We start from the raw sequence: 13,964 nt of genomic DNA, 5'->3' as shown, positions 1-13,964 counted from the left end.
GTTTCTGACGAAATTCGGTAAATCTGCGATTATCTGAATAGGGATTAGATTTAGAAGAAAAAGTCACAAAATCATTTTAGTAGAAAATTAAATTTCTGACAAAAAACTTCCTATCACATTTTGCCCTTCACCCCTCCATTCTCCCTTAAAACCCTTTCCAAATGAAAATGACTACAAAATCTCCAGCGATGGAAAGTAAATTCTCTCGAAATTTCATTTTCCCTTTTCCTCTCTTTTAAAAATTGAATTTCTTTCCAAAATCTGTTCGACTTATTCACCAAATCCAGTACAAAAAATCAAAATCCCTCGAACCAATAGCCACATTGACCCACATTGACTCTAAAAAATAATTCTCATAATTTTGCGATATCTGATCCCGAAAGTGATCTCTCGTTCGGCGAATTTCCTATTTTTAAATTTTCATGACGTTCTTCCAGTCCGGATCGATATAAAGAGTTTATTCAAGCCTTTCATACTGAAGTACTCCGGCTCTCAAAAAAAAAAAGATGAGAAATTTGCGGAGGGAGATGAGGGGAACGGAGACTAAGACGACTCGGCGTCGTGGAAAATTAATCACGCAGTGTCGCTCAGGACGCGAATATAGCCACCACCCACTGGTGTCCCGTCTTCGAAGGGGTATATAAAAACGACGAGATTCAGTCACCTCCGGTAAGAGTGAGGAACTCCTTCTTTTATCATCGTGGGGGCTTCAATCCTTCTATTTTCCTCAGCTGGGATTGCCAACAAAAGCTCCTTCCATTAACTCAAAATGTCGTGGGACTTCTTTCAAGAGGATTCAATGGAAGGTGTGGAGGGCTGAATCATTTCGAGTGCTTGAGGGATTTTCTGGGATTTAAAATATCTAATACGTCGTTTTTTTCACCAGAACTTTTTTAAAAATAAATTTGAGGGGGTAATCGAGAAAAATAATTCTAAAAATTTTACAGTTTTCTATATTCGATATCTCGCAACTCAACGATGTAATCTCGGGGACTCACATCGCATTTTGAAGGCCATAAAAAATCCTGAAAACTGAAAAAAAAATTGGGGCAATTGACTCTGCTGATCTCCGAATATGCCCGAATGAAGCCGACGTGTTCTGATCAAAGTTTCAAATAGTTTTTCAATCGCTTTTTGGAGAATATCTTCTCACTGAACGGAGTTAGCGGAATTTATGTCAAGTGCACTTTTGGAGGTTTTTAAATTATCTATAAAAATGGTTTTGACAAAAATCTTGCTATCTCCCATAGATTCAACGATATTTCCAAAAAACTATTTAAAAAATCAGGTGTCCAGAGGAGAAATGTTAGAGTTAATTCCTCTTCCTTCGCTTTCCTGAATAAAAATGGGATTATCTTGATGATGACTACATTAAGAGATAAATGTCATATGACATCGATGGTTGAGAACATAATTCTCCAGATAAAAGATGTTATGACTTTTCCTCGTAAACTCCTTACATTCTCAGATACCCCACTACTTTCTTTTTCTCCGAAAATCGCCTGATGAATTAATTCCTTGAGACAGCATTTTCCACTGAAATTCTCCCTCTCAAACGATTTCAGGATGGAAAGACAATATTTCCAATGACAATAGTTACTCAAAGATGTAGTTCCCCTTCATTACCGACTGGTAAGACCCCTCCATTGTTAATTCCCCGTTGGGAATTGAACTTTCCATCTTCCCTCAGCAAAATTTTCCCTCGTCTCGTTTTTTTTCTTCTTCCACTCTTCACAATTAATTCGATGCCCTTTTGAATGTCTCCCCGGTGAATTACCATGAGTATTCGTGAATACCCCACCGCTGTGGCCCTCACTAATGAGAAATTCCAAGTCTTATATTTATTCGTGAATGCCATTCATCTATCGATCCACCGATAATGATTGCTCCTTGGCTATCCCATATGTCATGGCTTGCCTCATATCAAACCGTACTCCTGGCTCATCGCATTCTACGGGTTATGGACGACATAGTTTCCGGCCAATTTAACTGGGTAATCGTCTAATAATGGGACATGAGCCAATTTCAGATCAATTTCGTTTTTATTCATCAATGCGAGGTCTTTCGAGAATTTCGTAAAAGCTCCTTTTTACGTTTTTGACGATATCTCGAAAATTAATCAACGGATTTTCATTAGTCAAAGCTCATTCGAAAGCTTAAGAAATTTACGATTTTTGGGTGTCCTCAGAAAATTTTTTTATTTGGAAAATAAGGAAGAAAAAATTGTTAAAACAAACAGTTTTGGACAGATGTGAATTTTTCAGTTTGCAAGGATCCCAAAACTTTTGTTACATTTTTAATGATATCTCGGAATCTGATGGACCGATTTGAATGAGTCAAAGCTCATTCGAAAGCTTAAGAAATTTACGATTTTTTCATACTCTCGGAAATTTTTCCATTGTAAGCCCCACATGAAAAAAATTGATGTAAAGAAATGCTTTGAGATGTTTGTTGTTAAGAACAGGATAATCAAATGATGATGTTAATTAATGTATATTTTTTTATAATTTCAGTTTGTGTCCAGTGGCCAGAGGGTAGGTGCATCCACGACGTACCAGAGGAGGCTCTCCTCACTCTGTACACCGAAATACGTGAAAATTGCCAGGGATTCTCCTGAAGTGCAAGTGCCAAATCGACTATTGAGACACGCAAGACTATTATTTTACAAAAATTTTTTTCCACTTTCGTTTCATATACTTTATTCATACGAATTCTTTTAACTGAGGGTGCATCGAACTCCAAGTTCGCCGGTCGGAATGAACCAAAACGTAAAAACAAAAACGATAGAAAAGAAAAATCTAAAAAACGCGATATTTCGAATCATTATTAACTTTTAGTGACGATTGCCTAGAGTTCTATAATTCAGGGACCCACATCCGCCACACCACGACCAAGCCATTAATACGTCAGAGACAAATATATTTTTTTATTAATATTAAGATTTTTTTTACGAAGAAAACGATTACCAGAAACCGAATGCCAAAGCTCTTTCCACGTTTCCAATCTCTCAATTTTCAATCTTTGATATCTCGAGACCCCACGATGCGACTTCGACGAGTCAAATTTCATTTTAAAGAGCGCGAAAAATTCTCAAAAATGAAAAAAAATAAACAAAAATTCACTCAACCGATATCCCAATATTTCTGATCAAAGTCGACGCGTCCCGATCGAATTTGCAAATCGTCTTTCAATCATTTTTTCCGCAATATCTCGATTCCAAATCGAGATAGCGAAATTTTCGCCCAAACCATTTATGGAGGTCTTAAAAATCCCTACAAAAATGGTTTTGTCCAAAATTCCACTATCTCCCACGGTATCCCAGTTATTCGCAAAAAACTGACTGGAAGGGCAATTGGAGATGACGTCAATTGAAACATTTCCTTCAATATCTACATTCGGTTTCTGATATTTGACGATCAGATGTATGTGAATGCGTGTATCGGTCTAACACTGACCCTGGTGAGGTCATCGGTGCGATACTAATAATGCCACAACGATCCTCCCTGCAGCCAAGGTGGGTCAATTTTATTTAATTCCTAAATTCACGAAAAAATCAAGATACTGTCCTCCGGAAATTATTCCCTCTCCCCTTGAGTTTTCTCGAAAAAACAATTTACATTTCTTTCAAACACTTCCGATGACCCGAGACAGTGGTCAGTGCTGGGCCGAAAAGTCCCCAGACCTAGCCAAAAGCAGTCGTGATGACGCGAACGTCATTTTTTCATTTATTTCCATCCCAAAAGCCTTCTGTACCTCGAAAAAATAACGCCATAGACGGGGAAAATGCCCAAAGCGCCGTCAACGATTACTCTCCACATTTTACTGGCGAAGGAAAAAAATATTGAAAAAAAAAAAAAAACTATCCAGGGGTTTTAGTGCTGCCGTCGCAAACAGGCGTTCACCGTTAACTCCGGCAATTTTTTTAAATTTAAACACGTACTTTATCGACTTTAACGACAAATAACATTCCAAAAAGGGAGAGCTATTTTTCACTGCATATTCCGTGAATTGTTGAAAATATTGGAAAAGTTTGCCAATAGTGATCGTGATAAATTCAACTTTGTTAACTTTTCCCGCTGATTCACGTGCCATTTTTGCGAGATTTTAACGTCTCGCGGTTATCAAAGACTCAGTAACGAAAACAGGGTATATCAAGTGATAAATATTTAGTGATAAGTGATTAGAATAGGCTGGGATGATTTACACTCCCATAGGATTAATCGAGAGAGTATGAAAATTACGGTACTTCCTCAGTCGAATTTTCCATCAAAATTGGTTATTCATGATACATTTTCTCATTTTTTATTCCTTCATTAAAAGAATTAACGGCGCATAAAATAATAATATTGCGAATACATATTCTTAAGGGTTTAGTACAGTCTTCTGACATATCTCTACTAATTTAATGATCAGATAAATTTTTTTACCCTTCACGGGGCAAAAAAGACGACTTTCCACACGTTCCGATGAAAAATATCGTTCGAGACGCGTAGGAAAAGTGTTTTTTTTGGCCCGACGGATTATATCACTTGCCTTCGGCCTGATATAAATCTTTCAGAAGGACAATTCTATGTCTCACAAGTAACGAAACAGGATATTTCATCTCAGTGTACGAAAAAGTAATTTTTTACGTACACCAGTCGTAAAAGGTCACTTTTCCACCCTTTCTGATGAAAAAAATCGTTCAACATTCGTGAGAAAAGTATTTTTTATTCTCTAGAATCGTCACGATCTGAAAAATTCTTTTTCCCACTCGTAATAAAATATGCTATTTTATCACGCTGTGAGATAAAGTCACTTTTCAGGCGCCCGAAACCTAAAACTTCACTTTTCCGTACATTTGGATGAAAAAAATCGTTCGAGACTCGTGGGAAAAGTATTCTTTTGATGCGTAGGAGGGGAATAATCCGTTATTTACGAAAATTTCGTGACTTTGAAGGGTTTGAAACAGAGAAAAATAAATATTTTCACCTGTCACCCGAAGATAACCTGAAAATAGTAAATATCACTGAGGAAGTGCCTCGTCCAATCAAACGAATCGGAAAATGCGATTTTTCATTGAAAGAAGAAGACTAAAAGGGTATCATAATAAACGCATAACTGAAAGAGATAAAAAAAAAATATCGGAATTTTTTAAGTGGAAAATACACCGGGGGCTTTCGTTTCTACTGTAAACATCAAAAGCCTCCATTCATAAAAAGAAGAATCTAATAAATGAATATAAAAAACACACAGTGGCCGTAAAATATTGAACGCGATAACGGATAAGAGTGAAAGAGAAGTGATAACAGAGACACAATAAGAGAAAAATAACATTAAAAAAGTGATTTTACAAATGAATATTTTAAAAAATTCAAGATGAAAAACGTTAATTAATCTAATTAACAATCTTTATACAATGATTTTTTATACAAAATAAATAAAGAGGTCCTGCATTTTAAACGAACAACTGGCATGGATCATTTAAAAATCAAAATTACAAGAATGAAAAATAATAGTAGATAATTTGATAACTAAAACAATAGTTAAAATTACTAAAAGCAAATAGCATGCTGTTGCATCGTCAAATCAGTGTTCGTGTGTTGACACCTGAGGACTCTGCTGAATGCATCTCCACTTTATATATTTTTTATTTTCATTTATTATCATTTTTTACCCTCGTTTTTCATTGATCTTACCGAAAATGTGCATTTTTACTGCATTCAAATCTCGCGCCATTGGGTTGCATCACTGATAATCTATCGAGTGACTAGTAGAAAGTGCAAGCAATATGCCATAAACTAATAAAAATTATACTATCGGCGAACAAGACTTCCATAAATGATGTGGTCATCACAAATCTACCCCTAGATTTAATCTACCGGTGTTGTAGTTTTGATCTGCCAAGACGGTAGATTTTATTTGGCAGTTGTATATACAATTTGGTCCAGATGGGGATATTCTATACACCAGAGCGGTAGATTCGATCTGCTACTACCATCGGAGGATTTAATCTAACATTAGTGGCTTCAATCGATCGATAGATTATGTAATCTATCGATGGTAGATTTAATCTATCGACAGCAAATGAAATCTATCGATAATAGATTCAATCTATCCATTGCCGATTTAATCTATCAATGACAGATTTAACCTACCTATGGTAGATTAATGATCCCTTACGAATTTACGGTAGTCATGCTCGTCTGTAGATCAATCGTTAATTTTGAAGTGTTAGATAATTGTTATAACATTTGACATTTTATAAATTTTTCATGATAAATATGGAAATTGATACATCAATTATTTAAATAGTTCGGAAATTTTTTTTCTGCATCTGTTATTGCAGAATTGCTTTAATAATCAATAACTATTTTTTGAAATCAAATCTGTCGGAAAATATAATCCTGTCAAATCGATTCCAAACATACCAAAGGCCTCTCAATACTTTGTTAAGATCAATGAAAAACCGAGAGGAAAACAATTTCCTCAGCCTTTCGCCCACTGTGTCTTACCTCCAGTTGCACAGATCTATCACTTCCTTTATTCTCCATCTATTTCTCATGGGATACGTCAGCAGCCCAACTTGCAAAAAAAAAAAATAGAAAACTAAAAAACATCGTAAAGGGGGAGGGTAAAAAAAAATAAAATTGAGATGAAAAAGAGAAGAAAATGTAGTTTTTCCTGCGGCAGTATAAGAGACACGTAGAACTGCAGTGACTTTACTGTACCCTCGAGAAAAGGCAAAAAGGGATTGAGTGGTGGGGGCGGGTGAGCCGGGGGGTGGGTTAGAGGGGCTGGAAGTGCACGAGACGAATGGGAGGAGAGGATAAAAAAAAAAGTAAAGAAAGAGAAAAGAAACTAAAGAGGGACACGAAATTGAAACGAAAGACTCAGTGGATGCCACGTGAAAGTGGGTACAGTGTCAAGAAAAACGGGGGTAGTAAGGGGTGAGGGGTGTGGGGAGGGGGGGGCGAGTGCTTCTGGTGGATGGAAAACGAGTAGAAACGACACGGGGGCTTTTGCCAAACCCCCGGGAGCATCACTTGCAAAAGGGATTGCGTTATTTCTCAATGTTATCCAGGCACATATGAGGCTCAGGGCTTTATTTATATCATTCATTTTGAGTATTTCAATTTTTTAAGTTCAATGGTTGGAAAGGGTGGGATTGAAAAATATACGTGTTGTCTGTCAGAGAATTTTACTAACCGTTTTTGAGATTATTCAGTGGGAAAAAGGGTGGGGTAAGGGCTCTACCAGAAATTCGAATGGAAAAATTCAAATAACTATTTATTGATTTATTAACTATGATATTTTATAATTATTACAAATCTGCCAGTCCTTCGGAGCAATTATAGGCAAATTCATTGATAAATCAATTTTACGGGCAGATCGAGTTAGCAGACAGATGAATCTGTTGGTAGATGGTCTGTCGATAGATGTAATCTATCATCAGAATAAATCTTACAGATCAAGTTTGGTTATAGATCAGCTCGATCTGTAGGAAAGTCTGGCGGTAGATTAAATCTATCTGTCTGCAAAATCTACCCTTAGATTCCTTAATCTATGAATAGATAAAATCTAACTGTAACCTTAATCTGTCAATCGTCTCCACAAATAATCTCTCCAAATAATTTAGTGTTATCGATACTGCGGCAGATTTTTTTTGTCTTATCACGTGAATCCATTACATTCGCCTTTTTGGTAGATTCAACGCTCGGTAGATTTATTATTAGCCGTCAGCAGACCTCACTCGCTTCATCATCTATTAAAATCTTCTTCCTCCCCTTTCCTCGAAAGACACAGTGGTTCGATGAGACTGATGAAATCAATAAAAAGGAGAAATAAAAAAAACTGGCTGCGCCGTTTTTTTCACTAGCTTTTATTATGAAAAATCGTTAAAAAATTAATCAACAGAAAAAAAAAACCAAACATTTTCGCCTAAGTAGCTAGCCTAGGGCTCTCTATACAGTGGTAACGCATGAGGTATTTTATCGTACAATTAATTCATCCGTAATTCAATAATTACCGTTATTATTTACCATTTTTCCCCCATTGCGACCAGATCGGAAAACAATATAACCCACCAAAAATCCCACATATCCTTCAGGCATTTCAAAGAAAAATCGCCACAAATGTTTGTTGATATGTTTTTTCAACGTTTAATCATATTTTTGTTACATCTCTATTCACCACCGTAATTATCACACCTTGGATTACCCCGAATCATCCGATTAATATTCCGATTGGCATTTTATTGACTGCAACTACTGTTAATATTGAATCACGCCATTTATTGGATTGAATTTGACTTGAGATTGATTGAACACTTGTTACTATATATTTCACCTAATTTTTTTTCATCATTTTGGTGACTCTTTAGTTTTATTTATTTATTTTTCACTGATAAAATAATTCAACAGTTGAAGGAACTCGTCACATCAATTACCACAATTAAATCTCATGTGATATTAGTTTTTCATTTGTCAAATGTTCCTGTCAATCGGCGAATTATTTTTTCAATATTATCTTAATTTTTTTTTTTATTTGTTTAACTATTAAATAATAATCACGGTAATGCGCCACATTCACTGGTTGATGATTGTCTCGTTGACAAAGGCCCGTACCTTGCCTGTGGGTGTGCTTGGTTGTGGTTGGAAAAACGCGGTTTTGGGAGAGAACATTTTTTTTTTTCCTTATTTTTCATTTAATATTTCAATTGCTTTCATTTTTTATTTCATATTTTACCAATAATTATTACCTATTTTATTTAATTTGCACGTCTCATGTCGTGGCCTTGGCTTGCCTTCATATGAGATTCACCTGTGAATATATTATATACATTATACATGGATATCTCGATTTATTAGCGTTTACATATACGATATATTTTTTTGTTTCTATTTTCCTTTGGTTTTTTACGGAGATGAAAAATCTCTGGGGATTTTTTTTTTTGGTCACTTGTTATTGGGATTCTTGGGAGATGTTAATTTTTCATTGAATTTAATGTTTAATTGATCGTGGCACGGTGTGTTAGTTGGCGAGAGAAATGGCCCGGGCAGAAGGGTTGCTGCATGACAGATAAAAAAAAAATATGAACAAAATAAATTGCCGCATTTTTCATTAGTGGTAACTAATTAATTCGATGATTTTTATCGCTTTTTTCACAATTTTTACGGTTAAATACGGTACAATCTACTGATATAATCTACCGTAGAATCTACCAATCTACCGTAAAATCTACCGATCTACCGTAACTCTGTGGCATGTCAAGTAGATTCATAAATTAATCAGCCACTTGTCATTAAAAATTATGACTATACGACATAACGTCACTAGATTGTTACATGAAAAAGGTAGATCAGGTCATATCTACCGACATCTGCCAGTAATCTATTCTACAATTTATCCCCATTCTTGACAATAAATATATTTCGCTTTTGATGATAGATTTAACTTGTAGATCTAATTAATTTTATTCGTATAATTGATCATATGTACCAGCTCTACGAGCAGATGTAATCTACCAGATATCAGCTTTATCGAACGCTGTACCCATAGATCTGGCAGCTGTATGTGTAGAATCTATCGGTGACGGTAGATTAAGTACCGTACGTTGAATCGGATTTACCGGTTATCTATCGGGCGATCTACCGATAGATCTGGCAGACGTTACGCACTGAATCTATCGGCAGCGGTAGATTAAAAAATATTAAATAAAATTTGCCGGTGAATAACCGGCAGATTCTATCGGCTGATCGGACCAAATCTATTGGTAGCGGCAGATTGATAGCATTGAATCGCATCTGCCAGTCATCTACCGGCAGATATTGAACTCGGTTGCCTTATCGTCCCCAATAAAATGGGCAGGCCAGATGATAGATTTTCATGTAGATCCGGTAGATTCAGCATCAGGTAGACTCATCTGGATAGATTTTTTCCATCTATCGACTAGAAAAAAAATTCGCATGTCTATGAAAAATTGTGAAAAACGTGAAAAATCATATTTGACTGGCATTAACAATTTATTTATCTAGTACTGGCAGTTTCTTTGCGTAGAGTTAATTAGTTACCGCAAGAGCAGAAAATAAAATGCACTAGTGATATAAAATAAGATAATTTTATACTCGATGAACTAGTTGGTTTTAATGTTGATTCAAGTATTTTATGGATTTTTTTGTTGAGGAACTATGTTTGTGGTGTTATGTGGAGCATTGAGATACAATGAGGGGTGTTCACTCTTCCCAATACACCCCCCCCCCTTTACCACTCCCTCCTCGGTAGGCCGGTCGACAACCGCCAGAGAACCCTCGGCTCATGTCCCGGGGGCTAGTGAACGTTTACTCGTCCCCCAATTAGGTTTTTCACTCTTCAATATATTTTTTTGTAGCACTAGCTCTCCTGTCTTCCTCGCCAAGTGATTGTTTATAATCTTCTAATTACCATTCTATATCCAGTGCTGAGTTGAATTTTAATCGTCATTACTAGTCAGTTTGGTGGAATTTTAGAGTTCGAATTCAATATTTGATTTGATCACGTCTTTGACCTTCATTTTTATTCATTTTTTTGAGGGGAAAAATTAATATAATTTCGAGGTTTTTTGAAACATTTAAACAAAGTCCGAATTAAAAAACTGGATTTTTTAATTTTTATAGTTTTAGAAATTTTGAAAGAAGCTTTTTCTCGTTTTGAATAATTTTTCTGGACTAATTGAACTAAAATTGACAGTTTTTCTGAACTTCTCTGTAAAATTATCAATTTTTAAAGTCTTAACATTGGAAAGAGCAAAAAAATTGACGCAAAATATTCATCGTCTTCGAGCTGTTTGTCCCTCGCCATTTTATCCATATTTTTTCATAAAAAAATCACCCAACTGGACTTGAAAATTATATAAATTATTTGCCATATTTATTTTCCCAAGCATATCTATGCGCCAGATTTATTTTGCCAGCTCAGCAGAAAAATCATTGAATCAAGTTGTCCTAGCACGTCTGCCTGTAGCCCGAAACCCCTGGAAAATTTACCGTAAACCCCTGGTGAATCGACGAGTATTACTTTCCATCAATTTTTCTTCATTTTATATCTCCAATTTTTATCCACTAGTTCTCTCCTCACTCAATTCAGAATTTCCAATGTGCCGATGCTTTTACAGATGCCTTACGACCGCCATTTCCCCGAGGATTGCCTACCCTCCCCCAAGAGACGTCGTGTCTACCCCACTTTTTTTTTTCACTCTGAAAAATTTTTCAACTCCATCCCCCTCAGTACGAGAGGACACGAAAATTATTAATCCCAGAACGAATCAATGATCCGCCCGATACTGTGACCTTTTCGCCATTCCAATTTCATCCCATCTATTCAAGACCGCGATAAGCCAAATAGTTTAATTTATTAACGGAAATTACGTATTCAGTGCTCCCCGCAAGTTATCTTGAATTATCATCCCCTACGGATTTCGAATTTATTAAATTATTAAACCTCAAAAATCATCAAAACCCCCAAAAAAATTTTATTCATAATTACTACCAGAGAATTTTGCTTCCATCTCTTGAACCGTTGATTTTAGACAAAAAACACATCAAGACTTTTCTCCGCAGAATTGAATTTCCCGTAAAAAATGTCTCATCAATTTTTCCCGTAAACTCGCTCATTATCGAGATAATTAACATCTAGCAGAACCGAATGAATCAGTTATTTCGTTCTCTAAAATTCCTGAATTTTCTCACGACAATTTTTTGCAAAAAAAAAATTATTCTCGATGTGTAGTTTTTTTTATTGAAAAAGGTGTGAGTCGAAGGGATGGAAGTGGTCCAGGGGGCGGTTGGTAGCGGCGGCATTTATTGATCGCTGGGAGCAACCCTGCCAGCACAATCCCCTCCTCCATCTCTCACTCACTCCTGCCTCTTCATCCCTCTTGGTTTTCGTACCCACCAGGCCTCGACCCTCGACCCCAGCACGTCAAACTCCCTCCACCCCCTCCGCCCCTGTCAGAGAGAGAAAAGGCCTTATATATGCCACCTGTACCCTCAAACTACCCCCACGGTTCAATCATATTAATTAGTCCACAGCATCAGTGAGATACCTCTTGACATTATGACGTTGAGTCTCCATCAAATACTATTAGTATTAACCTGACATTTTTGACACCCACAAGTACCTAATTATAATCGAATTACGGCATATGATTAATTGGAATTCAAATCTAAACATTTTAGTTCATTGGCAATCATCGGTCGAATAACTAGTCGGTCAAAGACATTTTGGATCACTCGCTATTAATTTCTACTTTGAAAAATCTACCTGTTGTCAATAGTGCATCTACCTGTTGTCAAATCTATTAACTGATCGTACAGGTAGATTTTATCTGCCGAGTAATATGTTGGGGATTACTGTTAGATTACGTCCACCAAAAACTTACGGTAGATTAAATCTATCTCGTGATCTGCCAGTAATTACAGGTACATCGTGCAGTCTAATAAGGTAAACTACATCTGCCGGATGAACTGATCTGCTTAATCACAGATTTCATCTAGCAGATGATCTACCAATAATTTCTGGTAGATTCACTCGTCTTGCAAATCTACCAATAGCTGATGATAGATTGAATCTGGCGATTAATTTACGAATAATTACTGGTCGATTAAATCTACCACCATTAGTGGCAGATTAAATCTACCGGTTAATGTGCCAATAATTTCTGACAGAGTAAATCTATCAGCTAATTTGGTAGAGATGATTGTCACCCCTGTCAGTAGATTTGTCCATGTCGTCAAGTAATTCTTTAATAGAATTGTCAACAGTAGATTTTTGGGTAGATTCGGGTAGATTAAACTTTTTTTCCCCAACTCGGGAAACTTTTTTAATATAATTCTTATCTTCTTTCAGCCATTTTCGATCGCCACTAACCACCAGTTGAAATTTGATTTGAGGAATGATTTATTTTGGGTTTTAGTCGAAGGGTTGAGGGAAGAATTAACGGTTCTTGACAGGATACAGGTTACCAGCAATGCCCTGGAGTTGGCTGGGGGCGGCAACACCATCGGCAGCGGCAGCAGCCGCTGTAGCAGCAGCCGCAGTGACGCCATCCCCTCAGGCCGCACCCCTCGTCCTCGCCCCAAGGGCAGCGACGAGACGGAGGTACCCCACTATCTTATAAAAATCACTGAAATTGTCTTGAAAATATTCGAATCCACAATGAAAAATTTTTAACAACTCCTGCACCCGGAATTTTTTTTTTGTTATTGTGACTTTATCTCGTGAACCAGGGGTTCTAGGTAAAAATGTTGTATAACATTTTTTATGGAAAATTGAATTTCCGAGAGAAAATATTTTATGACATTTTCACGTAGAACCGCTCGATGGCGAGATACATGACATTCAACAATGCAGAAAAATTCCAACAGTTCTTTTCCGCTTGAAAAAAATCAATTTCGTCAATAATTCTCGATATTCGAAATTAAAAATTGCTCTTCTGTACAACAAAGGTCCCGAATAATTAATTATACTCTTCTAATTAATTATTGGGCGTCGAGCTTACCAATTGGTTGACCTCGATTTTTTTTTATCATTTTTTTTTCAACAAAAAAATTGACATTTTAGATATTTTCATCTGTCAGAATTGTCTTCTAACACTCTCTTCATGTTTAGCGTGTTGATAACGTGTGTCCCGCACTGAGTTTGCCCTGCATCAATAGAAATCACCCAAGATAAACAAAAAATCTCACACAAGCACGCCTCGGTGTTACATTATATATTGTCTCAATTCAGTGGCGAAGTGGTAAAACGAGATAAGTCATTTTTTGACTATTGACCAGTATTCGATGAATATCTCAGAATCCAATGGAGATACAAAAACTTTCGTTATAACCTTTTTTGTGGAGCAATTTGAGTTCTACAACAAATGTATCTACAAAAAATCCGCTATCTCCCTTAGATTCGGAGATATCGTTAAAAAACCGCTGTGAGATGAGTCAACTTATCATAAT

General features: G+C 36.4%; 1 protein-coding gene across 7 annotated transcripts in view; it reads left to right on the top strand.

The window, feature by feature from the left end:
- LOC135165988 (RNA binding protein fox-1 homolog 2) overlaps positions 1-13,964 on the top strand; it is a 160,929-nt gene that overhangs the window by 132,572 nt on the left and 14,393 nt on the right. For 5 of the 7 annotated variants that reach the window (XM_064127855.1, XM_064127856.1, XM_064127849.1 and 2 more), the window contains one exon: positions 2,514-2,534. In XM_064127855.1, coding sequence (XP_063983925.1) covers positions 2,514-2,534 — 21 coding nt within the window. Of the gene's footprint in view, positions 1-2,513; positions 2,535-12,968; positions 13,117-13,964 lie in introns of all 7 variants that reach the window. The other 2 variants (XM_064127850.1, XM_064127853.1) reach the window with 1 other exon arrangement.

This window comes from Diachasmimorpha longicaudata, chromosome 9, assembly GCF_034640455.1.
Source record: "Diachasmimorpha longicaudata isolate KC_UGA_2023 chromosome 9, iyDiaLong2, whole genome shotgun sequence".
NCBI lineage: Eukaryota > Metazoa > Arthropoda > Insecta > Hymenoptera > Braconidae > Diachasmimorpha > Diachasmimorpha longicaudata.
Note: the sequence above shows the minus strand (reverse complement) of the source record. Positions and strands in the feature narration are given on the sequence as shown.